This window comes from Ciconia boyciana, chromosome 13 (assembly GCF_034638445.1).
Source record: "Ciconia boyciana chromosome 13, ASM3463844v1, whole genome shotgun sequence".
In the NCBI taxonomy this organism is placed as follows: domain Eukaryota; kingdom Metazoa; phylum Chordata; class Aves; order Ciconiiformes; family Ciconiidae; genus Ciconia; species Ciconia boyciana.
The window spans coordinates 18606752-18632613 of record NC_132946.1 but is presented as its reverse complement, the minus strand read 5'-3'; the positions used below and the strand labels follow the sequence as shown (position 1 = coordinate 18632613).

Here is a 25862-nt window from a genome sequence, read left to right as displayed (position 1 = left end):
ATCTGAAATCTGCCCAGAGTTCTGAAAATAATCCAAACACCTCAGCTCAGGACTTCAGTTAGTCAAGTCAGCACAGAACTGAAGCTGCTCCATTGATTCACAGCCACTGTAGATCCAGCCCTTTGAAACAGCAGATGTTCCAAGTATTTTTGTACTTTTTGTAATTTGGCTTGTTTCGGAGCCCAAACCCCCAAGGTTAACAGCTTGTTTAACTCTCAGAAGTTTTACCTGACCTGGTAAACTAGAACTGGAATCAAAAGATGAACTCATTTATATGGTGCTTGTTTGGATGTCACTTTTAATTGCCACAGGCTTTGTAAAGGTGCTCCTGATTCTGCTTCAGCATCAAATTTCTCTTCACTGACATCCTCATCCTGCAGTAACTGGTTAACAGTATGGACAAGTGCATGACTTGAGCCTTAGGTTCTTTCCTGCCCGCGCTGCATCTTTCTATTCATAAGCTACCCATCGCATCAAAATTAAATGCATAATGCAAAATCCTTGAACTTCTGCATGTGCGGTGCTGAAGGACTTACCTGCGAGTCTGTAGGATCGGCAGAGCCGAAGGATGATTGAATAAAGAGGCAGAGAGTCAATCAGGTCAACTAGCAAGTGTATCAGGCCTTGCACGATCACCACCAGCAAACGGAGCTACAGAGAAACAGTTTAATAAGAAAATCTCAGAGAGACAGGAGATGCAACATTTGCAAATTCATGAGCTGATCTGCAATCTGACATTGCTAAAGTGCTAAGCTAAAGCCTCCCAAAGTGGGTTTGATGTCCAGAAGTGCTGAGCATTCAGACCCAGTGTGAGGTTCCTTGACAATCTTAGCTTAAGGGTCTAACTGAAATGAAGCCCCTGCAGTTGTAGAGGCTGTGACCTGCCAGGACATGAGAGCTATTCCACTTTCAACGGTCAGAGTCTAAAAAGGAGAATTCAGGCTTCCATTTCTAGTAAACTCCATCACTGTGTATCAGTAAATGTAATTTCTTCTCTCTCCAACAGTGAACTAAGTAGCTTATTTCTGCCTGAAGAAACCACATGTAGAGCATCTAAGCAAGAGCAAAGCAGTCAGAAATGAGCTTCACGCTCCGTGTTTTCTGTCCCCTGATTAAAGCACCTCCTTTTGTCAGACTGCGTTTATTTTTGCTGCCAAGCTCATCTGAAAAGAGAAGGCTCAAAAAAGATGTTGAAACCATGTGATGGCCACTGTCTGTGGAAAATTTTGCTCCAGGCAGGCCTCAGAGAGGACTGGTCATATTGGGGGAAGAAAAGAAAAATAAAGAAGTCCAACCCTCTGAGCAAAGCCTGGCTGAAAGCATTTAACACAGCAAGTTAATTTCCTGGAAAAAAAGTTCTGGATCAAACTAGAGGGGCCGTCACCCCAGACGTGGGATGGAAAGATAAAAAATTACTTCCGAGTGAAAGAGAGGGGAACGGCTTGTCCCGCTGACTGGGATTTGCTGGGAATTCCCTTTGGAGAAACACAAACACATATCCTGAATTCCACTTGCTTGGCCTACATGGGCTGTGTGAGAACCCTTCCTGGGACACTTAGACAAGTCTTATATTTTCCTTGTGGATGACAGTAAATGACTAGGAAACCTTTTTTTAATATCTCAGAAGACATTCTATGACTAGCTTCAAGGGTTAAATCTTACCAGGGTAAACACCAAATAATACAGTGCAGTTGTAGGCAGGAGGAACAGCAGGATTGTAAATAGCAAAGTGCCAATAAATAACTAGGGGAAAAAAGAAACAGAAACAATCATTAACAGAGCAATGGCAAAATGAAATAAAATAAAAATAAAAGAATAGGAAACTGTGAGACAATGAAAGTTTGCAAGACTCCTTAACATGTTTTTTCACCCCCTATGTGAATAATTTGAATATTTTCAGTACTTCTTCCCTCACTGGGCCTTTTTAGAAAGCTCCCTATAATAGGACTGTCTTTGGAAAGATAAATAAGCTGGATCCTGACAGCATTTTTTCCTTTATAGACAATAGTCAAGATTTCCTATTTCAGGATGGCTTCCTTGTGAAACAAGACTTACATGATCATGCTGTTTGTCCACCCCCTATCCCCACAAGTTTTAAAGCCATTGGTCAGTTTTTACCAGGAAAACGTGAAAGAATACAAAGAAATAGGAATTTGGTAGGGAATTTTGTAGAGGATTGAGAAGTATTTTTGTTCCTCCTTGTTTTAGCAGAACAAGCAGCTGGGGAAAAGCTGACAAAATTTGGTTGATAAACATTCCCAGCAGCAGCAGTCAGCTGGTCAGTCCAGCCACAGAACTTCTGCCTCTTGCTTGGTTGGAAACTGGGAGAGAGAAAGAAGCTGGAGCTACTGGGGTGGGGGGAGCAATATTCAGAGGATGAAGGAGAAAAATCCATAGGAAAGCAGGTGTCATTAGCTCCGCTGCCCACAGAAAAAGTTATTTTTATTCTAGGCCAACCCAGTTGGCATAAGTCTAACTAATTCCAACTGGGAGAAATGCAGATTTATGACAGGGATCTGACTCTTCAATTTTCAGTCACCACTTCCAGAACAGAGAGGCCATAGGAACACAGGGCACTGCCATTTCTGCAAAAAGAGATCATGGCCGTGGTATATTATGAGAGAAAATAACCCAGACAGTCCTATCACAGAGGTGGAGCGACATCCCAGCTTTACACACGTAACCAGAAATAGATCACAACCCAACCCATTCTCTTCCCAGCAGTTGTTTCTCCCCTCCTCTGTCACTCCGCTGCAGTTGCTTAACATCTCCAAAAGTCTTTTAAGGTCTGCTTGAATGCCTCTTCCCACCAGGCCAACGACATAATTCTCACTGGCCTCCGGAGCAGCAGGATGAAGCCTGAAGTGCGAAACCAATTCTCCTCAAAGTACGCAGGGACCGAGCCCTGACGCAAACTGCCTTCCTGGCACGGAGGCTCTTACTTTTCCATCACCAAAGAAACAGAAAAATAGTTCCTCCACCGTGGTGTAAGAAGCTCAAGGTTATTTGTTGCAATGGAGAGAGAGGCACTGGCTCTGAAAGTTACCAGATATTATTGTATTATTTTAGTGATGTTTGCAACTGCTGGCGTGGAGCAGTTCAGGCTCTGCTGAACTTCTGCATGGCATTTCAGAAATTAAAAAGAAGCTACAGCGTTTGGCAAAAAACTGCCTCTGCTGCTTGAGTGAGAATGTGTGGGCCAGGCTCCAGCACAACGTGAATGAAACAGGGCCTTTTAATAGAAACGCTGGCACGTCTGTTGCTGTGGCAACACTGCTGGGCACCACTTTTTAAATTGATTCCCTCCCCCATACCCACTCCCATGCTCCAGGAGCTGCAAGCATCTGCAGCACCCACTGAAGTTCACCAGGGTGCCTTGCAGGTGCTCAGCACTTGCCAGAATTAGGCCCCCTGAACACGCAGAGAAGTGAAGGGGTGCTGCAGAGCAGCAGAGTCCAAGCATTTGTTTGAAGAGTCATGGATGCAGAGTGCCGGGGCAGGCACTTGTTCTGGGCAGCACAAAGCCTCCCGTGGCTTCTGTCTCAAAATTAGTCGAAGCAGGATAGGATCTTATTGCCCGTGGGCAGCGTCCTGCAGCAAGCTCCGGGCACTGCAGCACTACCTGGTCCAAGTCATAGGAGCAGGAATCCACCCGCTGCCGGAGGACGTTCCACTTCTTCCCACGGAACAAGCGCCAGAGAGATGACAGGCCGTAAATCTTCAGGCAGTAGAGCCTGAGCAAAGAGAAGACGCTGTGCATCAGAGCTGCGGGTTCCCGAGCTTCAACACAAAACAGCTGTCATCATTACACCCCTGCGCCCACTCCCCTACTGATGCCGCAGAACTCAGGGTGGCAAAATAAATCAGCCCGAGAATGACGCAGATAAAATACTAATTGCTCAGTCAGCTGGCCCGTGGCATGGGCAAAGCAGGCGACTGCAGACAGCTCTGGACCACTGGAGGGCAATGGCCATGCCATGGCCTGGGGCTGCGGCAAGGGTCTCGATTTCTGCTCCTGTTGATGAAGAGGCTGGCATATGGGAAGTGGCAAGTAGCGCTGGAGGGTGGCCCCTATGAGCAGCCGCAATCGCCAGCCCCATGCCACCACCTTTTCTGCATCAAAAGAAGGAGCAAGTGTATTCCCCCGAGCTCACTTCTGTCTCTCCAGTTTAGATCTGCCCTGTTCCCCTTGCTTCACAGTGCTTCCACAGCAGGAGTGGCCAAGGTCTTACCCCTCACACTTGAGTCAATACAATTCAATTTTGCCACCACAGCACAGAAGGGCAAGGGAGAGGACTGGAGCCCCTGCACCTTCTTTAGTAAACCACAGCTTCAAACATCCGTAAGAATGGGAAGAGATCAACTAAATGGCTGGTGGCACCTCTACCACATCCTCTCCTTAGGCTTTTGTAACTTGGTGCTACGACACTTGGAGCTACTTCCCTCCCAGAAAAATGGCAATGATGAGGGAAGCTTGGGGTGATAAGGGGTGGGAAATAGACACCCCTAGGGAATAACATAGAAGAAGAAAGAGCCCCTGGGATGGAGAAGAGGCACAAAGAGCCCTGGGCAGCAGTCCCCAGCACACAGGGATGTAAAGAAGGGGGACACAGCCAATCTATGGGGCAGAACAGAGCCTGAGAAAACCTGAGCTACAAAAGCCAAACTGGTTAACCAGCCTAGTTGAGGTGCGGAGGCTGCTCAGATTTCAAGGCAGTGTTGTGAAAGCAGAGGCAAGGAGTCTTATCCAAGAGAATAATCTGGTTTGAGGAACACCAACTGCTTCAAGGAATTGGCAGGGTGCCCCCAGACTAGCAGGCACAGCTCAGTGCACCAACCCCCAGGCAGGAGAGTGCCCAGGACAACTCCTCCAGGTTGCCGGTACACACCTGCCCCGTGCCACACACTCCCCCGCACACCCTGACACGGCACCAAGCGGGTGTTCCTGCTGGAGCACCTGCCCCACCTTCCCTGGCTGCCTGCACACACATGCCCGCTCTCGTTTCACCCCGTGGTTTGTTTCAGAAGGCGATCTCAGGCTTCACCAGCACCAGAACCAGCAAATTCTTCCGCCAGCTGCAGGAATGCAAGGTGTTGTGGTGGCTGTGTTGATGTGGGTGACTGCTATCCCTCCCTGCCTCTCCATGGGGGGCACCTGGCACAGCAGGGGCAGTTTGGTGCCAGTGGCAAGATAAAAATATAGCTGCTCTATACTTCTAACAAACAGCCAAGGCAGGTAGACTGGCTCCCTGCAGCACACAAGGGAAAAGCAATCAGCTGAGAAAATGCTTTTCCTATTTCCACTCTCTGCACAATTAAGAGGAGCAACGCCACTCCTCACAGCCCAAAACAGAAATTCCAGTAATTAGAGGTGTTGGGAAGAGACTCCCCATTACTGACATTACTGATTTCAGGCATAAGCCCTATGCTCACAACAGAACTGATTCATAAACCGTATCTCAATATTTCTAACCATCCCCTAAACTGTCCATAACTAATTCTTCTGTTCTACTATTTCTTCTGTTGTTTGCAATGTAAAGCCCTCTGCTCACAGCCTGGGGAGGAACGATGACCATTCTGTACTTTATACACCAAAAGTTTCTTTCTTTATTACCTTGTCTTTCATTTCCTTGGCAAGAGCAGCGATTCTCCAGTGGCCTGTGTGGCACCTGCTGCAGCACGTGTTAATGGAGGGCAGGAGCAGAGCATGTTGGTGGGCACCATTTGCACAGTAACCCCGACATGCCCCGGACATGCCCCAAAGCCCTCTGCACTCCCACACACTCCCTCAGAGCCTCTGCCTGGTTCTCAGGCCGTGGGGCCCTCCAGCAGGTCCAGACAATGACACCAGGATGGTGTCACAGCCATGCTGTAACCCCAGACCTGCTGCCTGTGCTCCACGATGCAGACAAGAACCTCTGAAGTAGGGCAGAGGCAGGGACTTCGGGGCTTCTCCAGAAGTACAAGGGTTGCCCTTGCCTCCTCCTCTCCTCCAGTTCCCCTCAAAACTACTGGGTAGGGCACAACTGAAGAGTACTATAAGGTTGAATCAAAGGGATAGGGTGAACTGCTTTCTTGTCCTCTGCCTATGATGTAGTTTTATTTTTCAAGGTCACTACCACAATAAATAAATATTTAAATGCAGGAGAACTGAAAGATAAGCTGCTTGTACTGCTGTGGCCATCACTTCTACATGTATAAAAGAATGCAATAAATTAACTGCTGGCTAAACTGTGAATTCAAGAGAACTATGCCAGGATTGAATGCTCCACAAATTAAATGTGTCCTGAGTGTTCAGTGGCCCTTCTCTCCAAACATATCCAAGACATAACCAAGAGAGATCAACTCACCTGGCTCCATAGACATAGAAGCAGTAGATGTGGAAAGTCAGAAGTGCAATGATGTCAGAGAGGATGCAGAGAGCCACAGTCAGGCCCAGACAAGCTGACAGACCAACGTACCAGAGGATCATCTCAATGAATGGGGACATCAGGTGAATGTAGCCTAGTGGACATTGCAGAATGTCAGTATTTGACTGAGGCATCTTCCTGTTGACACTCTCAAAAGACTGATTATCCACGCCCTAGAACATTGCTCCAGAAATCATAGCCACGAAAGCATGGAAGTAAAACTGGAAAACTCCTTTAGATGCCATCTTCTGTTTAGGAGGGCCAACAAAAACTCTCTTTCCCCCTAAGTTTCTGTCCAGGTGCGGCAGCTCTGTGAGGAAGGGGAGGACATGCTCAGCTTAAACAGAGCAGTCACCTTGCTCCACATGTGATTTGCTTTTCTAGATTTGTGTCCAGGTTCCTAATTACATTTTTAACTGCACATATCAACCTTTACTGCAACCATTCCACTTTTCTTGCTATTCCCACAAAAGCCATCCCATATGACTTCTGTAAAATAAAATAGCGTGGAGGCACACAGTCTCTTTCATCACTAAAGTGGAGCAAAGTCACAGAAACAAGACCATACTTGACTGGGGAGCAGAGTAAATTAGTATAATAACTGAGGAGTTCACATGCATCATGACTATACTCCTTCATCAAGACACCTATCAAGGATAACAGGGGTGTGTTGAAATAACAAAATTGCACTAAGCTGAAGTCGGTGACAAGACATCCCAAATTTGCATCCCGAGACCACACTTCTCATCCCTATCCTATCAGCTGCCTCTTACAGGGCAAAGACTACAAAAGCCTACATAAGACCTAAAGCCTTCCCTTGGACCCTCACCACTAATGGCTCCAAGTAAGTAAGCTCCGTCATGATTCGCACTTCTTGCAAAGCATCAACACAAACACTTTATTTAATATGCATGACTTCCTTGTGTGGGAATCCAACTTTGGCTTGAGTTCCCACAGCAGGAAGACTCACAGACAAGTCTGTACTTGCAGTAGTGCATTTTGATTCATTATTCACCTCTAGGCAAACATTAAACACTCAGGAGGGAAGAGATGAAAAAGGAGGCTGAAAAGTTAAACAATTGCACTTACTAATCCAAAGATGGATGTGGTAAAGGAAGAAGCGGCCCAAAACCTGATCCAAAGCTCGGTTCATTTTCAGTCCAGCTGGTGCTCCCATTAGCCACTGGAGCAGGTCCTGGAGCTCTTCAGCTACGTGCTACAAACACATGGAAGCAAGGCACCTAAGATAAAAGACTGCTACCACACTGAACAGGTCCAGTGTACTGTACATGCTGCCCCCTCCCCCCCCCAAGTATCCTTACCACACCCTTCAAACCAATGGAAAAAAATGCATGCAAACTACTATTCTACAGACAACTAGCTAAATCAGAAATGCACCTTTATTGGCAAATGACTCTTTACTGAACCCAAACATAATAGCAGAGAGGAAGCTGAACTGCTTAAATGTGGAACAGTGCTGGGAACACAAACCTAGTGTTTGCTCATGGCCATCATAGACTTGCACAGTATGATTTTTTTGTGTAATAAAAGTTCTTGAAATAGATGGCAAATGCTGGTGCACAAAGTGACTTCTTTGGACAGTCAACTGAAAAGTCAGAACTGAGCAAGTAACCTAACTATGGGGAAGGCTGTCAGGATTTTAAAAGGGGCAAGATGGCAGTGCACTCATGTGTGCACTGAAAAAAGTGAATTTTTACAAACAAGTAACCTATATGTGTTTACAGCAGGGTAGAAAACACAATTATATAAATGTACTTCATACATAAACAAACTTTCTTGATACTCTGTGGTGTATTAGGCAAGATTAACCATGCTGCATAGCACTGATCTTGCCTACCACTGTTGTGTCTCTCTGCAGGCTTCATGGAGAGATACCCATGGCATCCCAGTAAAAAAGAAGCCCTGTGAATCATTGAAAAAAAAGCCTAATGGAGCTCATCCCCAAATCACTGAGGGCTTTAACTCACAATTTCTGGTGATTCAATCCCAGGCTGATGTTGTTTACTGTTTTTCCTCTCTCCACCCCACTACTCTGCTGGAGGTCTCCCTTGCAGTCAGCAGGGCAGAAGATGGGGTGGCTCTGCTCCTCAGCAGTTTGCACCTGACCTACTCACCTAAGCTGAAATCAGTGGCAAAGTCCATTTACCAGGCTGTGAATTGAAGCAGCTGAGAGTGGTAACCTCCAGCAATCACATGGGGAACATACCTGGAAGAAGTGACCTCTCACACTGTCCCGCATCAACAGAGATTGGAAGTAAAAGCCTTCTACCTCTGAAAATCCCACCTATAAGTCAAGTCCATGCATGTGAATTGCACTGCAAATTGTGCACGTGCAGAAGAATCGAGACATGCTACCTGAAGCTGATGCACTGTAGCCTACTTTCCCCATCATTCATATGGATAATTTCCCTAAGAAAAAATTACTTCCAAGGAATGATTCCATTTTATTTATTAACCAACAGGATCCTTGCAAAATGAGTTTGTAAACATTTACTTTTGGTAAACATTTACTTTTAGTGTAGTGGCAAAATTAAGAGCTCCACCTTCAACTTATCCAAAAGAAATGCCTTGTTATTTCATTAATTTTCCCTCTGTCCCTTAAAATATCTCACTGCAAGTCAGAACTGATTTGAACCCATGGATCTTACCTCTGTGGATGAGAAGTGTTAGCTACTTTATAAATAGACTGGTTTTAATATTTAAAGTGTTGGATTGGTAGCGTAGAAAAAGCATTTCGGCATTTTAATGAAATATTTAAATGCTTGAAAGCAGTCCTTCAGCAAGGCTGTTTTTCACCACTGAATACTTCTGGAGGCTGCCAGTCCCAGAGGTGCTACTAAATTCTGACAGGGGCACGTAGTTCTGGGAAGGTGCCGTAGCTTGCTGTTATTTAGCTGGGCAAGGCATTTCAAAACATAGTCCTAAGGCATAACCTTGCAGGCTGTTTTCCAGCCAGATATTTTAGGACTGATCAATAGCAAGCAGAATCAGAAAAGGTGACTGGGAGTCCAATTCTCCTGTTGCAGTCATGAATACTGAATGTGGCCAGTATTAATAAATAAGATACAGTGAATTGGAAGTGTTTCATAAAGGGGTGTAGGGACATTACCAAACTGGACACTACAGCTAACATGGTTTAGATGAGATCACTGTGGAAATATTTTCTTTACTGTCCTGCTCTTCTTTCTAGTCTCCATATGCAGCGGGTCTAACAGTGACGTGACATCGATGGAGAAGGACACACAGCACACTGCGGGCGGGCATCATGGGCACCGGGAAGCACAGTGCAAACTTCCTGAGTGCAGCATCTAGTGCAAGTCAGAGCAAGCAGAGCCAAAGCACTCCCAACCAGACACATTTGCCCTGTGTCTGTTGCAGGCGTTTGGGGCTCTAAGCTATACTATTTTACAAATTACCAGCTAAGAATATTTTCCACGAAGTGTCCTCTCTGCTTGCTTTGTTTATGGATTAGCAGAACATGATGGAATAGGAACTTACATCCAATTATCTCTAAGCCCCCGTAACATTTTTGGAGGCATGATCGACGATAAATATTTAACTGTTTCAAAGAGATTACAGCTTAAGAAAAAGAGACATCAGCAAGGATGAAAGAGATGAAGGAGAAAAAGAAAGAAGATGGTTTATAAGCTGTCCTTCTTTTTAAAACAGACAAATGTAGCACTTTGAATTGGGTATTTTTGAAAAAAGGCTGCCTTGTGGAAGGCAAAACCAGGGACAACCATTGGGAAGCCTGGTGGGAGCAAGAGGAAGAAGGAGGGTAGGAATTGCGAGGGCACCTACAGAGAGGAGATTATTCACATTTTCCATTCTTGGATTTGAAAGGCTGTTCCAAAAATCAGTCCTTTGTATTGCATACAGCTACCCGCCAGTTACTCCCTAGGTGTCTCTGAATCACATCTGCCTCATTTACTGACAAAAGCAACTTGTTATTACAGTCAGCACAGCGCAGCTCATCAAGCTGTGAAAGTGGGAGCTGCAGTCAATGATGTCTTGTGCATCATCAACAACTGCTAGCTAAGTGCTGATTTGAGAACCATTATATCAGGGGATGAAGAATGATGGCTAGGGAGCACTGCTTGATCCTCACATCAGCAGGCTGAGCTTGTGACCCTGGCAGTTGTCGAGAGCTAAAATAACCTACCTGCATCTGCTTCATTCCAGAGAGATGTTTTCTAGGAAAAAACATGAGCACTGCATCCAGCCCCCACACAGCTATGGTTTCATCAATATTAAAATCAATAAATCAAACCAATAAGGTTATACATTATATAAGGTTAGTTTGTCAATATTAAAATCAATCAAATCAATAAGGTTAAAATAAGGTTATGTATATAACCTTATAATATATAATAATTCTATTATAACATATATAATGTTCTATTTACTAACAGATACAGAGATGTAAGGTCAATGCCATTATCAGATCTGGGGGACATACCAGAAGCAGAATAGCAAGGAGCATTAGGGAAGGGAAAGTAACTCACTCTGCACATGGGAAAGTTTGCGTTACTGAACTTGGCAACACATAAGCACTTGAGAAAGCCCAAGTGACGGGAATAATGCGTAGCAGACGGACACTCAGCAGCAAAGAGGAAACCTACTGCTGAATGGCTAAGGGGAGATTTTGCTGTCATACTGGAAAAGAAGTGGTGCTGGCTTGCACGCCAAATGCTGAAGTCATTGGTATATTTTGGGATCACTCAGATCTGCATTTTTTAAGGCCTGCACATAATGCATATAAATCAATGCCCACTGAAGGCAGTAAAAGGACTCCAGATGATTTTATGTCCACAATCTCATACGCTTGAAAGAAGAAAGTAAAGCTGGAAAGTAAGAAGAGTTGTAAGTGGCCTGAATTGATAAGTTTGGAGATATTGCAGAGAAGAAAGGCACCAACTGACTACGAAGCCACCCACACAAGGAGGAGTTAACACTTCCAGGAAAGCAAGTAAACAGCTCTTCCTGATACCAAGGTAATGAAGTCCACACATGTAGGAGACGTGAAAATAACCGACACTATGGTGCATAAGTTGAGTGACAGATGAGCTAAATTACTGGAAGACGAACGAAGGAGCAACTCTCACAGGCAAGCCTATCCAGGACAGGTGCTGGGATCAGATACACCTTCAGCACAGAGAGTGTCCATCTGCCAAAGACACTGGGCAGATGGAACCCCTCCTGGAGCCACCTGTGCAAACAGGAACACAGCCAAAAGCCACTTCCTTGCAGACTTGTTAAGAAATCAGATTTCCGAGAGCTGGACACTTACAGTAATCCCACAGGGAGAGCTCTAGAGAACTTAAACTTCTCCAGCTGAAATAGCTGTAAAGGGAAAAGACTTAGGAATAAGACTTAGAAAAATATTTTTAGTGTATAGCTTAAATACAAGAGCACGTGTATTGCAAGAATTGTGGTCCTTTCTACCCTACTACTGCTGCTGAATAGTGTCTGCAGCAATCTTTAAAAGTTTGACTATGAAAGATAAAAAAAAAAGCCATAATAATGATACACAGCTATGCTGGACACTCCATACACACTTCCTGAAAGCACAGCATGCACAAGAATGATCAGAGACCTATGGCTTGTAACAATTAAAAGGTTAGACATGGACCAAGCAGATCATCATCAAGGGAAACAGGAGCTCTTCCCAAGAAAGACAGGAGAAGTAGGAAAAAGAAATTGCTGCTGGAATTCTCTAATCAGAATAAAATTCATCCCAACCAAGAAGCTGGAGAAAGAGCAAAGAGAAGACGTTCTCTAGCTGCTAGAAAGAAACTAATGGAAAGATCCACCTTCTCTCCCAGAAATGAAAGGCAGGGAAAGGATTAGGGTGTGCAGCTGCATGAACGTTGGCTGCACATATATTCCCAAGACACAGAAGCTCTTAAAACGGAGCTAACATCAGATTAGTGGTCTGGTCCCCAGCCTCTGAAGTACATTATATGTTCCTTACTGCCACTAAACAGATATATTGGAGTACTGCACCTAAAATGAACCACCAGAAAAGCAGGATAGTATGAGTCATACTTGTTCTTCATGAATTTATGCTGATGTCGAGGGATCTTAGTGGGCAAGAGGAGTTACGTTTGAGAAAAATCACAGGACACAGCAAGTTCTCCTAGTTTACCATCTGTACACCAGAGCTCTTAGACAGGATTTCAGGTGTTTGTATCCTGACTAGCTAACGCCTTTGGATTTCCCCATGAAATTGCTCTTCACAAGCACAGCTGCACTGCTTATCAAGTTTGACTTTTCAGCAGTTTATCAGATTCAACTCAGGTTACAGCTTGCTTTTTTTCCCCAAACGCCCCATATAGCAACAACTTGAGGACACTTCCTCTTAACTCCAGAATAAAAGTATTCTGGCTCGATAACCACTCAACCTGCAGCTGCAGAGCTCTGTCCAAGCCATAATTATTACTGTAGGAGCTGGAGCAGCCCTCCGGTAAACATCTTTATTACTATTCACTGCACATGCAAAGCAGAGCTGTGTTCCTTTTGAGCAGCCCCAGCAGGCTTGATTTGAAGATTTCACTGTTCTTGAGGAGACCCAATTTGCATGACTTCAGACAGGACTCTCCCTGAAACCCCTGTGCGTAAGGCATTGCCTCTTTACAACTACCCGAGGCATCAAGAGCTGGTCAGTACCCACAGCAGGTGAAAGAGAAACAGCTTTGGCCAGACTTACATCAGCCATGGGGATGAGCGTGTCAGCAAGATGACCAATTCGGTTCTTTCTGTACAGCCAAGACATCAGCAGTATCCCCAGAGCCACATCAATCAGCAGAGAGACAAAGATGTTGGCTTTCCTGCATGCAGGATGAAGAGAAACAGTGTTAGAGCAAAAGGAAGGACAGTGTTTAATGTTTCAATGACAACTGTCAGCTTCACTTACATAGCATCTTTAATGTCCCAGGGACACCAGGACAATTTACTGAAGAGGCACGGTGTAGAGATCTTTTGACTTTCACTGGTGTGCTGCTACTTCTGTGGCCAAACATGGAGCCACCTGGAGCCTGCCACACCACAAAACCTTTCTTAGTAAGGGGAGTGAAGAGTGGGATTGAAGCTACAAAGAGGAATGTTAGACAAAGGGGGGATTTACCAATACTAAGGGCACCAGCCCTTGGAGTATCCACGTTGAGATCAGATGGCTTTCCAAGAGGTATACTTTAGTTGAACCACTGGTCAGTGTAATAAATAGTGTTTCTGGGTACACAAACATACCCAGAAGGGCTGCTGAACTGCCCCCTGAACTGCTAGAGTTTCTAAATGAAATTCTATGACCTGAGTTATTTGGGAAATCAGATTAAACAATCACAGTTACTTTTGGCCTTCAAATCTGCTAATCTATTTTAAGTGTTCCCTGGGAGTCTATTACTGCAGGATCAGAGAACCACACAGAACAAGACTCGCTGTGTCATGGCCATAGGGCATTCAATATTTGTCTGTGATCTCTGCCTCTCCCTGTTCCACTCACTGTGCTGCATGTTTGCTTCTTCTGTTACACTGACTTTGTTACTGTTGTTGGAGTCTCTGGTCTGCAGTTACTGCAAGAAAGATTCCCCAAAAGAGTGGGTGAAAGAGGGGACCATTTAAACTGTTCTGCTCTTATGGAAAGTGCCACTCAATACTGATTGCAGTTTTTGGTTAACAGCAGCATATGCGAAAGCAATGAGCTTGTGGGAGTAGTGATAACAAAGCACTACACACATGGGTGCAGTACAACCTTTCCGTGGGCAATATCCCAGTTGCCTTTCCCAGGCTAGGGAAAAAGGCATATATCTGGCAAAAGGCTTAATTAATATAAACAGAGAGCAGAGTAAAGATCTGCAAACTAGCAGGGAGTAGAGCAAGGAAGGCACCATGACATCGTGCAGTGAGGACCCTGTAGTGCTGTGCGGGCACAGGATCCATGTTTTGGGTTCCCCAGAGGAGACAGGGCTAGAGCAAGGACATGCATGACTTTATGCGTACTCCATACCTCATTAGTTGAGTCTGGGTTTGAGCCTTCTTGTTGCTGCTGATGACCTGGAGGTGCTGCAAGCGATGTCCCAGCTGCTCACAAGTTGAGAGTTTGCTCCATAAGAAAGACAAAGGCCAAAACTTCAGCACCCTGCAGAAATACCACAGCAATGTCCTCTTTTGCTTTTGCCATACAGCAAGCTGTACAGCGTACAAACTCCATGCAAAACATTCAGTGTAAAGTTAAGGTTGTACAACCACAGATGGTGTCAACATATCATCATTAAAGAATATTAGAAGTTAACTACTCTCTTAAAGGTTAACAGAATTAAGGCAGCCTTTCCACATCAAGACATCTAAAGCAGACAACCCAACCTCTCATTTCCATTCTGTAAAACCAAGTGCCTTGCTCTCCCGAGGAAGCCAGAATGCAATCCTGATTCCGCCCTGTGCTTTGGAATACAGCACTGGGATCGCACACTGCTCTAAGTCTCCAGGAGACTGGAGTCGAGGCAGTTGCGTGTACAGCGCAGCAACACAACATGGTGCAACTGCTTCACAAATCCCAGTACTACTGCCCACAAGTCTCTATCTAGTGTGAGCTTGGTATAACAAACAGCTGTGTTCTCCCTGCAGTTTCTGTCCCTCTTTTCTTTTTCTTCCACTTGATCCTTTTCTTCTTTTTTTCTTTATTACTTCCAAATTCCTTTCTCAGGGTCTTCATTTCTACCTTCTCTCCACTGCCTTGCCAAGGGTGACCAGCATTATGTAGATAACATGACATTTAGCATTTAATTAGGTTTCAAAGTTAACATCCACATTAGGCTTGTAGGGGAGGAAATATTCACACGGTTCTTTTTCTATGAGTCAGAAGAAAAGCACTAAATGATGCTCAATTATTTTTGGGAGTTACTTTTATTACCACACAACCTATAAAGAAAGGAATGATGGTGATTTGTGTAGTCTAAAATGACACCACTGGACACAGGCCGGTCAAAGAACGTACAGTAGCGGTATAGCAACACAAAGCCCCATGTTTGGTGTGGGGAATAAATTCTGATGTGGACATAATCTGGATCACTTCTTTCCCATACACAATGGTTGTTTCACTATTTTCACAGTGTTTCACTGTTTCTTATTAAGGGTCCAGAAATCTATGTTCACTTTTAGTCGCTTTCTTCACCTACTCTCTCTCACTGCTTTGGCATGTTCCTTCAGTTTACATTCATTCCAAACACTAAAATTATTCCTGGTATCCTGCTTTGCTTTTGAAATTGTACAACTGTTTGGATCATTAGTGAGAGCGGCCTGGAGATGTCCCTGCAACATGTGCATGCCTTCCCTGGATTTCACCTGGAGGACTTCAGCCTGTCGGCCAGCAGCAGAGTGCCTTTTGGACTGGCCAGGATAAAACGCAGGATGGGTAGACTGGGGCTCCAGCTGCTATTTATACATTTTACACAAATCACAAGGGTATGGCTCGTTCAGAATCCTGCTCAGTTCATTGTGGTTGCTATCCCCTTCCTTCCCCCATCCTCCTGAGCCCTTTCAACCATCCTTCGTGCAAGGTTTGTCAGCCTAAAAAACAGAGTGCTGAAGTCCCCCCTTCACCCTCCCCATTCAAATTTCACACACATTGGTTTTGAAATACATGCAGTGTACTGTGAATCATTCTTCTTAATTTGAGGCCTCCGAGTTACTCAGCTCGTTGTTACAGCCTCCCACCTTAGAGACAAATGAATGCACTGTTCTTCAGCTGACTTGTCAGGAGGTGGTATCTAAAGTGGCGGAGGAAAGAGCGCCGTGCAGGGGAGGGCGACACGGGGGGCGACTGCACTGGCCGCTGATCTCGAAGACCTGGGTTCGCAGATTCACCGAGGCACAAGTGCAGAAGAGTTTTCTCTTCCAATTATATCCTAGCCCAGTGGTTACAAATTCTGCTGTGGCAAACCTCTGCTAGAGCAGAGAATTGCACTTGAAATGCAAAGAAGGGGGAAGGAGAAACGCTCTACCTGTGTGGTTATGTACAGATGACTGGAGGTGAAAAATTACTGGTCAGGCCAACAGCTGCCAGACCATCTCAGTTCAAGTAGAAAGCAACGACTCTGGGGCCCTGTGCTAAACACTCACTGGGCTGACAGCGTCCCCATCCTCTCCCAGCGTCGCGTGTCTCTTACCATCCATTGCTGCTCCACAACTCCCCAAGCTAGAGGCAGCTAGCTTGTGGGTCACCCACCGACCAGATGCCTCTGGTCAAAGGAAAGGCCAGGCTGCTGCTCTCTTCTGCCTGAGGAATGTCTTGCACAAGCGAGAATGATTTTCAAAGCGGCCTCATCCCCAGGAGCACCCCCCAACATGTGCACTCTCTGCAGCCTGCAACGGGTAAATGCATCTCCTTGATTGAACAGGATGGGCCCCAAAGACACGTCAGAGGTCTGTGCTTGTCTGTACTATGACTGACTCTTTTCTTTTCACTTAACATCAAGAGGACAACATCTATTCCACTTACATACTTTCTTTGGAAAGTAAGTACATACACATACTTGTTTAAATAAAAATACAAACATACTGCAAAAAGCTCAATATAATAGTTGCAAGATGTGCTACGGTAACTCTCATCTCTAGGAGCACTGAGAAAGAAAGCCAAAAATATTTCTTGCGTGGTCTCCTACCCCTATGCACATCGACTATGCATTGCCATAAATGCTCCCACTTGTTTACCACACAGTATATAGAATGATTTTCAGAAGTGCAATGGAAAACCAACCCAATTTAAAAAAAAAACAAAAAACCAGTGACATTGTGTCATTGCATTATTTAAGTAGCAGGAGATCTTTGGGGTATTTCAAAATATAAGGAATTTTAGCAATAAATTAACAGAGCCTGCATGAGTAAATCTTGATTTTCCAATTCAATTTTTTTTTCCAAGAGTGAGAATGGATTTTTCCGGTATCAGATGAAAAGCAATCTTTCCAAATCTGGATCACATGCAAATATTAAAGATCCATTAACCAGAACCCCCAGCTGCCTTTTTGCTCCTTGCTAGAAACTGCAGGAACAGCTCCTCCCTTCTGGATGAGGAATCAGAAGTCATGGTGTTTGTAAACGGACTTTTTTTAAAAGGAGCACACAGACTCTTTTGCCTCAATACTAAATTATCCTGATGTCCCCAACAGCACACTAGAGACCTTCAGTGGTAATGGAAATCCTGCACACAAGTCCCTCTGAAGAGACAATTGCAGTGGCCACTCCTTAGCACGAGGTGGTGCTGAAGAAATGCCTTAATTTGAGATGTACAGGACTTGAGTGCTCTGGGTAAGCTTGCATGGATGTCAGCGCTCACTTTCTGAGATTTCTGGCGCTGCTGCCCTGCTTCCCCAGCGCAAATACACAACAGTGGCATATCCAAAAAAGCCCCAAGCCTCCGCAGCCTGAAAGGACATCACTGATCTCTTTCTTTAGCTTTTCAAAGCTGACTATCCCTCAACATGACAAAAACCTGGGAAAGAAAGACGTCCTGTGACCAGACGGAGCAAAAACCTCGTAGATCTTATTTTATGGGACGTCCTGTCCCAGCACAGGGAGGAGGGGACTAGAAGGACACCTGCACATGACATCTTGAACCCTCCCTGCCTTGTGTATTTTGGCACAAAGGGGGTTGTACCACACATCACGTGCTAAATTGAACGAAATTATATTAAATGACTTAGATGGTCAAGCAGGAGGTTTGTTATAAAGCTAGGTACTAATCTCTGTTCTCCAAGGCTGATGTTTTAAAACACCCGTAAGATAAGTAAAAATAATGCTGATACTATGGGTGAATAAACAAAGCAGAAAGAAACCTGTATTTACCTCCCAAGGTTAAGAACAAGTTCAGCCTAGGTTTACACACAGCAAGCCTCGCATTCTGCCTGCTGGTACGTACAGCTGGCTGCTAGCCTGGCTGCTGCTCTGGCTCAAAACGTCCGTACTGGGCTTAGGAAAAGCTGAAATCAGAATAGCTCTTAATAAGCTGGGTAGCAGCTATCTATCCCCAACCTGCCAGACTGAGCTCGAGCTCCCAAGTTATGCTTAGACTGTGGCCTTCTGGAGACCTGCAAGGCTTGGGCTTAACCTGACTCTAAGCCTGGTCTGAGTCCTAGCACCAATCAAGGTGGGCAAGCCTGACCTTGAGACCAAGTGCCTATGCAGAAGAGGATCATCCTGTTTGTTGGTAGTCGCACACAGTCCACAGACCGCCACAAAAAGGACCTTCAGAGCTGACTACCGATCTTCTACCCAACCACAAAGTTCTGACTTAGTTACCATTAACAACCATTAACTTTGTTACTATCAACAACCATTAATGCATAGTCAGTGTCTACAGAGCAGTCCCAGGAACCAGTGGTCCTTGATTAAAACAGGTTTGGGTTTGACCCTAGACCTCTTCCAATAAAGTAGCCCAAAAACGGACAGTTTTCTCTTTGTGTACCAAAATGTGTAACCCAACTGTTCAGAAAATCTTTACATATGAAGAGTTTCACTGTAATTTTTTTATTACAGTATCATACAACTGGAAACCTGTTAAAAGACTCCGTTCCCCATACCCTTAGGCTGTACTTGAGAAGATTTATCCATGAATACAGTAGTAGCTGTTATCCAAATTTCATCAATCAAAGTGTCCCCTTGCAGCTTGGAACCTGAACTCTACTCCCCTCTCTGGCACAACCTCTGTAGGCAGGCTGACCAGATGTGTTACTAAGTTTTATATGCAGAAGCTTCTCTCCTTCAAATCTGCTCAGAATTCCTCTTCAGTGCAAGCACTTGCCACGCATTACGTTTGAAGCATCCTATTCAGTTTCATGGTCGTGACAATGGGATTTCACCAAGGATTCATGTAGACCAGCATTCCCTGTAACCTGCTATAAGGTGCCAAGGTTGCAGCACCACCGTCTGTTAGAGACGATGGATTTTAGACACACTATTTGCTGATGTTTCACAGCCGTGGAGGGATCCATAGCAAACAGGGAATAGGGAGTAGCAGCTATCGAGCCATTAAGGAGATCCTCATGTCATTCTGTCAGCCATGGAATAGCTGAAAACCCAATGTTTCAGCTGTGATGAAACTGAAGTGGGGCTGAGCTACCCCTGCTGCAAATGCGGAGATCAGTGCATCCCCAGAAAGCCTCCCCACTCCCTCAAGAGCTCTGCCGTATTTGAGGGAGCCTTTAGCCTTGTGTTTTCAATGGAGCTCCCCAAACTTTAACAGCAGCTCTGAGGCAGCCTGTTTCCAACAGAACGGTTTTGTATCAACTGTATTTCTCACTGGGGTTGAGCAGGAACCCTGAAAATGCCTAAACATGAACTACATTTCCATGCAAAACATAAGCTGGCCGATGTTGCATCACTTACCTGCTCCTGCAGATCCCAGAGATAAGTGAAACCAGGAATGTCAGCAGCATGCACGCAGGCACAGAGGCCTGCTTCATCAGCTCTACGATGATACTAGCTTCAACACCATCCGACTGCCAGTGGGTCAACTTGATGGGCCCATCGTCGTATCTGTCCGTCATGAACAGTATCTTGCTCTTCGCAACTGTGTCAAAGATGGCAGAGAGCTTTGAAGCATCGTCTGCCTCGTGGTCAGTGGAGGTAGCTGTGTCCAAAGGGGGATGTAGATGGGAAAGCATGACTTTGCGCTGGTCATAGTATACTAAGATGATTTCTTCCTCCTTAGGGTTGTTAGAGTGTTTCTGAAGGGTAGAACAGCTCCAGAATTTGCTGTCTCCTTCTTTGCTTATCTGAATCCATGGCTCATGGGAGAATATTGTCCCAAGGTCTTCTAAGAACTCACTCAGACTCTCTTCTTTCTCCTGTTTGCTGTTGCTCCATGAGCCAAGCACAGAAACACTGACTTTAGTCACCCGTTGGACTTCACTGAGATACTGCTTCACCTGGACAGGAATAAAAGGGAAATGGACCACGGCAAGGATAACAGCAGAGTTCTGTTCGGAGATCCAGCGGCCGATCAAAATGCCACTTTCTGCCAAGGAGCAGCATGACGGAAAGAAGACCTTAAGTACCATGGCAACGATCTTGGAAGAACGGTACTCCTGCCAATAAACACAGAAATAAAACTTGAGAATGGTGATTAAATGCAAGGAAAATTTGAGCTGACCAAAGTCACTGGTGAGGAGGCCCAGTCAAGTTTTAAAACACTAAGTCCAACCATTCGCCTCTGCACTGAAACTAGATAATGAACTAGACTAATAAAATAGTAGTGACAGCCAACAGGGATTTCAAATCAGAGAAGTGTTTAGGAGGTTCCTGATAATCTGCAGTCTTTGAAGTGAGGGGTGGCAAGCCTGGAGTTTCTCAGCAAAGCCCTTTTCCCAGTCCTGGAGCAGCGTTTCACAACGGTATGCTGAGAGGCACAGCCTGTCGGACCAGCCAAGATCAGGAATCCATCCAGCCTTGGATCTTGGATCTGACACTGGATACGCCCGAGTACATCCTAGAGAAAGGACTACATCATAGCACACCACGATGCCTCTGGGGAATATTTCCTCCTATTACCGACAATCAAATATTGGTTTATGCTATAAAGCCAGATAATTTCAGAACCTCCTTCATCATCTAGGAACCCAGAGCTGTGCTCTGCAATAAACTCACTGAACAACCTTGGTCAGATCACTCATCTCCTCTTCTCTCCCTCGCCTCATCTGGAAACAGAGATGATAATTTTGTCAAAAGGGACTATAGTCATTAACTGATTGAAGTTTACATAGCAGTTTTAATTCATTACATACAAGATCCTAAAAAAGGAGAAGCATCTCTGCTTTATCAGTGTTCTTTATCTACAACATTTTTCTTCATGTCATTAAGAAAACATCTCAATGGCTTTGTAAACTTTTACAAAAAGGAGCTTTGAGGCAGTTGACAATGTCTCTTTAAATAAGGTGGAGGATTCTAACAGAAATATAATTGCAGTAAGGAGGGCGCTGGCGCAGAACAGTCGGCATCCGGCGCCTGTTGTCCTTTCCCGTCCTTCAGTGCTTTGTTAGAGATGTGAAAACTCCGCAGGCCCCCGAGGCTGGCTCCTCTGCGAGGGACCCAGTCAATCGGAAAGAGGAACACAGAGTGTATTTATAACACATAGAGAGGATGCGCAACGTGGAGGTCCCTGGTGTTTTTGGTTGTCTCTCTTTTTAATACAGGACAATTGATCTAGTAAATCTCAGCACCTGGCAATTTGCTATGGCATGGAGGCAGCAATGGGGAAGCAGCAAAGGCGAGTGATTAACCTACTCCCAGCCCCACAGCCCTGCCAAGTACAGCAGTACGAAATGTCTGCTCACACATGAGCTGTCAGCCCCTCGAGGCAGCAAGGTGAAGTTTCCTTGGTGCACGGCTTGCTCCTCTGATGGGAAAAGCACCACAGTTGCTGCGTTTGCAAGGAGTAATGTTTTTTTTCCTGGGCCTGAATTTTCCCTTCTACTGCAAAACTGCAAAGCACACCCCAAGACTTCCCCTCAAACAGGCGTAAGGTGCTCATGAGGGACTTTGTTTGCAGCATGCTGCTGGAAGCAGACAGCATTCACAGCTGCTGAGGGCAGTGAGCACTGTCCCTCGCTGCCTCACAGACCCTCCAGCCCACGGCGAGATTTGGAGGCCACAGAGGGACTCCCACCTCTCCCTCCTTGACCAGAAGGATAACCTCGGAGTAGCGGAGTCTGTGAGGAAGCAGGATCTCAGAAGAACCTCAAATATTATGTGTTCTCCCAAAGGGCTGGAAGCCTCCAGCAGAAGGGGAAGGGAAGCAGAAAGATGTTTCAAAGGAAGGGTAGAAAAATGGCAGATGTGACACCCTGAGACAGTAAGGGTGCAGGACACCAGGCATGGGAAACACCAAAGACTTGCAGTACAATTGAAAAACATCATCTTTCACCAAAGCTTAATGACTATTAGACTCCAATGGACTGAAAACCAAGACATCCACGCTTACTTTTCACTTCTATTGAAATAGCTAAGACTTCGGTATTTTTTGGTGGGGTTTTTTTTTGGAAGACCACCAACGCAACAAAGAACACATATCCTATCTGAAAGAGTTGTTCCTGACACACACAGGAAACCTTGGTGAAAATCAGCTAACAGACACAATTAGATTGGCCCTTAAAAAAAATTGAAATAAACACCATCCCCTACATTTTGCTTTTCTTTTAGAAAGACTGTAGTTTGTCCCAGGATACCGGCCAAAATGGTCTCCCCTGCACCACCTCTCCTACCTCCTTGCCTATCTCAGACTGTTAAAGAAACATTATCAGGTGAGATGAGATTTGCTTCATGATTTAGCTTTAGGTTTGAAAAAGAATTTTCTTTTTTTTTTATAAGACCCACAGACATATTCCCAGGAAAAAAGAAATAAATTATATCAATACAAGGGCTCTGAAAGGAAAAATAACAGATTGAACATGTTGGGAACATACATACACACATATGCTCAGAAATTATTTAAAATAATATACATTTAGCTTGAGTGGTAATATTCTAGCTATATCACAGTACCAAAACCTTGCAAGTGAAGTTTACCAATAACTGAATACTCTAAAAACTGAAATTTAGCTCGATATTTTAAAGAACCCAGAGAAAAATGAAGAAAATAAGTAATTGAATGGGGCTTTTCAGTATTTCTATTTTAATTACCAAAGCTACCACCAGTAATATTGGACAGATAACTTTTTTAAGTTCAATTTTTTAAATTCTTTTTCCTCAAGGGATGTCACAGTTGTTTGAGAGTATGGCTACAAGAGACTTCCAGCGTCCCTGCACGGCTGTCCTTCTTAAAGGTTTGTCCATCCATTGGACATTTCAGAGAAGAATTATCAACTAACTCTTAATTCAAACATTTATTTTTAACTGAGATTTTTTTTAAAGATAGCCACAGTCATCAGGGAAAACTGCTCAGGGAAAAGAAACATTTCTCATCCTTATCTTCTCTAGTTTGTGAGTTTTTCCTCTTACACCTTCCCCAACCTTTTAAATTAACTTAGTTTTATGCAGCTAACCACTTTGGCTATAGCTCTGGTTAAATAATACCTAAGCACATCATCTGCCCTTTGGCTGCTGCAGATACGGCAGAGAGGAGACTGATACAATTTTCAGGCTGTACAAAATATCTCGATAGCTGAAAACTATCAACTATTCATATGTTAACACGGCATACAGTAGTAACCAGGGAGCCGGCCTGGGAGCTCAGGCGGCAGGGTTTGTATTCCCAAATCCACGGCTGCTCGTGCATCCTACCTTATTCATTTCAACAGACTGTTTGACATCTAAAGTTGACATTTTAAATGTCATCACAGTCAACTGTTTCACTGCTGCTAATTTTAACAGAAATATCCTACCAATATGCTTAGTCCATGTTCATGAAGTGCCTAAGGTCTTCCAGATCTGCTCATTTCTGCTGGAAGGCCCCAGCTTTTCCCCGAGATGCCGCACAGCATCAACGCAACAATCTCGGGCGCAGCAAAACCAACAATGGGCACCACCTAAAATGCATCAACGCAACCAACAAATGAAGAAAGGGCCCCAGGACTGATTCATTTCAGAATTTCAGATGGAAAAGCAAAGGCAAGCAGCGGGACATGGCCCCGGTCTCACCACGCGGGCTGCCCCGTCGCCACCAGCCCTGCCAAGGGGTGCTGCCTGCTGGGCAGGCCCACGCCTGAGCATCCTGAGGTCTTTCCACGGGGTTCGGGGCCACCAGGCCCGGAGATACAGAAAGCACTGACAAGCTGGCCACGGCTGTCCCGGGGGAGCAGGGGTACGGCTCTCTCCTGCAAAGCCCGCCGACTTCTTGCTCATCCAGTATTTTACCGTTTTTAAATGTGATCTTAGGGCACGGCTGGGCCGAGAGACAGCAGCAATGAAATGCCTCCTCCCCGACACCCCCCGTTCAAGTCCAAGGCAGATTTAATCACGACCCCCTTGCCCTCGGGCTGCCCCCACAATGCCCTCGGGACCCTGCGCTGTCGCCCCCGGCCCAGGCTATTCCCGCGCTGAAGCAGCCGGTAAAGGCTGAAACCCCCAGCCAGGCCTCGGCGGGGAGGGAGCCCCGGGGCCGGGCCGCTGAGGGCAGGCGGGGCCGGGCAGAGCCCCGCGGCCGGGCAGGCCTGCGCGCCCCGCTCCCCCCGCCGCCGCCCGCCACCGCCTACCGCCCGCTCCGCCACGCCGGCCGCTTCCGGGCGCCGGTTGCTCGGAGACGCCGCTGGCGCCGGGCTGTGCACGGCGGCGGGCCCGGCCGGCGCCGGGAACCGGGCTCCCGCGTTCCGCCCGCGCTGCGGGGCTGCCGGTGCCGGTGCTCCGCTCCCGCCCTGCTGGCCCGGCGCTCTTCCCTGCCCAGCTCCCCTTTTCCCCTGGTTTTTAAGCCTGGAGGGGGCCCGGAGCAGCTCGTGGGCCCAGAGCTGCCGCGGCGAGGTCTGCCTCGGCTTACCCGGCAGCGCCGCTCCCCAGAGGCTCGCTCCAGCGCCTTTCCGCGGGGCCGCCGGCTGGGCTGGCCGATAAGGAACGCCAGCTCGCCCAGCCCTCAGACACGCCAGCCCCCGGGCGTGGGGCAAGGCCAGGGACTCGCCTTTCCTCACGGGACCCCGTTGTCCCCCATCCCCAAAGGCCCGGGGCTCACCTTTCCTTGTGGGACCCCATTGTCCCCCATCCCCAAAGGCCCAGGGACTCGCCTTTCCTCACAGGACCCCGTTGTCCCCCATCCCCAAAGGCCCAGGGACTCGCCTTTCCCCACGGGACCCCGTTGTTCCCCATCCCCAAAGGCCCGGGGCTCACCTTTCCTCGTGGGACCCCATTGTCCCCCATCCCCAAAGGCCCAGGGACTCGCCTTTCCTCACGGGACCCCGTTGTCCCCCATCCCCAAAGGCCCAGGGACTCCCCTTTCCCCACGGGACCCCGTTGTTCCCCATCCCCAAAGGCCCGGGGCTCACCTTTCCTCGTGGGACCCCATTGTCCCCCATCCCCAAAGGGCCAGGGACTCGCCCTTCCTCACAGGACCCCGTTGTCCCCCATCCCCAAAGGCCCAGGGACTCGCCTTTCCCCACGGGACCCCGTTGTTCCCCATCCCCACCGCCTCAGCAGGCTCCTGGCCAGGCAGAGGCCCACGGGTGCATATGTGGGTGCCCTGGAGCTTCCCTCCTGTCACCCAGCAGTGGGTCGGGTCTGTGAGGATGCAGCCGAGCTCGGGCAGATGCTGGGCAGCTTGAGGAGGTCCCACATGGAAAGGGAGAGCGGGTGCGGAGGTGGGGGCACAGGCCCCACAGGGGTGGGCTAGAGGAAAGGTTTTGGGTTTTTTTTGTTGGGTGCCACAGAATTGGAAATAAGGTGGGGGAAGACTGGTTTTCTGGGAGCTCACGTGAAGGGAGGGGATGGGGCAGACTCATCCCTGTTCCTGCAAGCCATGCA

General features: G+C 46.5%; 1 protein-coding gene across 12 annotated transcripts in view; it reads right to left on the bottom strand.

Moving 5' to 3' along the window:
- PIGQ (phosphatidylinositol glycan anchor biosynthesis class Q) overlaps window positions 1-24936 on the bottom strand; it is a 38512-nt gene extending 13576 nt beyond the window's left edge. For 7 of the 12 annotated variants that reach the window (XR_012044922.1, XR_012044921.1, XR_012044920.1 and 4 more), the window contains exons 1-10: window positions 23801-24349; window positions 21077-21118; window positions 19809-20509; window positions 14437-14568; window positions 13141-13261; window positions 7500-7626; window positions 6351-6504; window positions 3623-3734; window positions 1663-1743; window positions 537-651 (exon numbers count right to left, since the gene is read on the bottom strand). Coding sequence is in view for 7 of the 12 variants with exons in the window: in XM_072877931.1 (XP_072734032.1) it covers window positions 537-651; window positions 1663-1743; window positions 3623-3734; window positions 6351-6504; window positions 7500-7626; window positions 13141-13261; window positions 14437-14568; window positions 19809-20509; window positions 21077-21118 (1585 nt within the window). In the remaining 5 variants the exon portion in view is untranslated. Of the gene's footprint in view, window positions 1-536; window positions 652-1662; window positions 1744-3622; window positions 3735-6350; window positions 6505-7499; window positions 7627-13140; window positions 13262-14436; window positions 14569-19808; window positions 20510-21068; window positions 21119-23800; window positions 24352-24610; window positions 24746-24888 lie in introns of those variants that run through there. The other 5 variants (XM_072877938.1, XM_072877936.1, XM_072877935.1 and 2 more) reach the window with 5 other exon arrangements.
- Window positions 24937-25862: the final 926 nt, after the last annotated feature.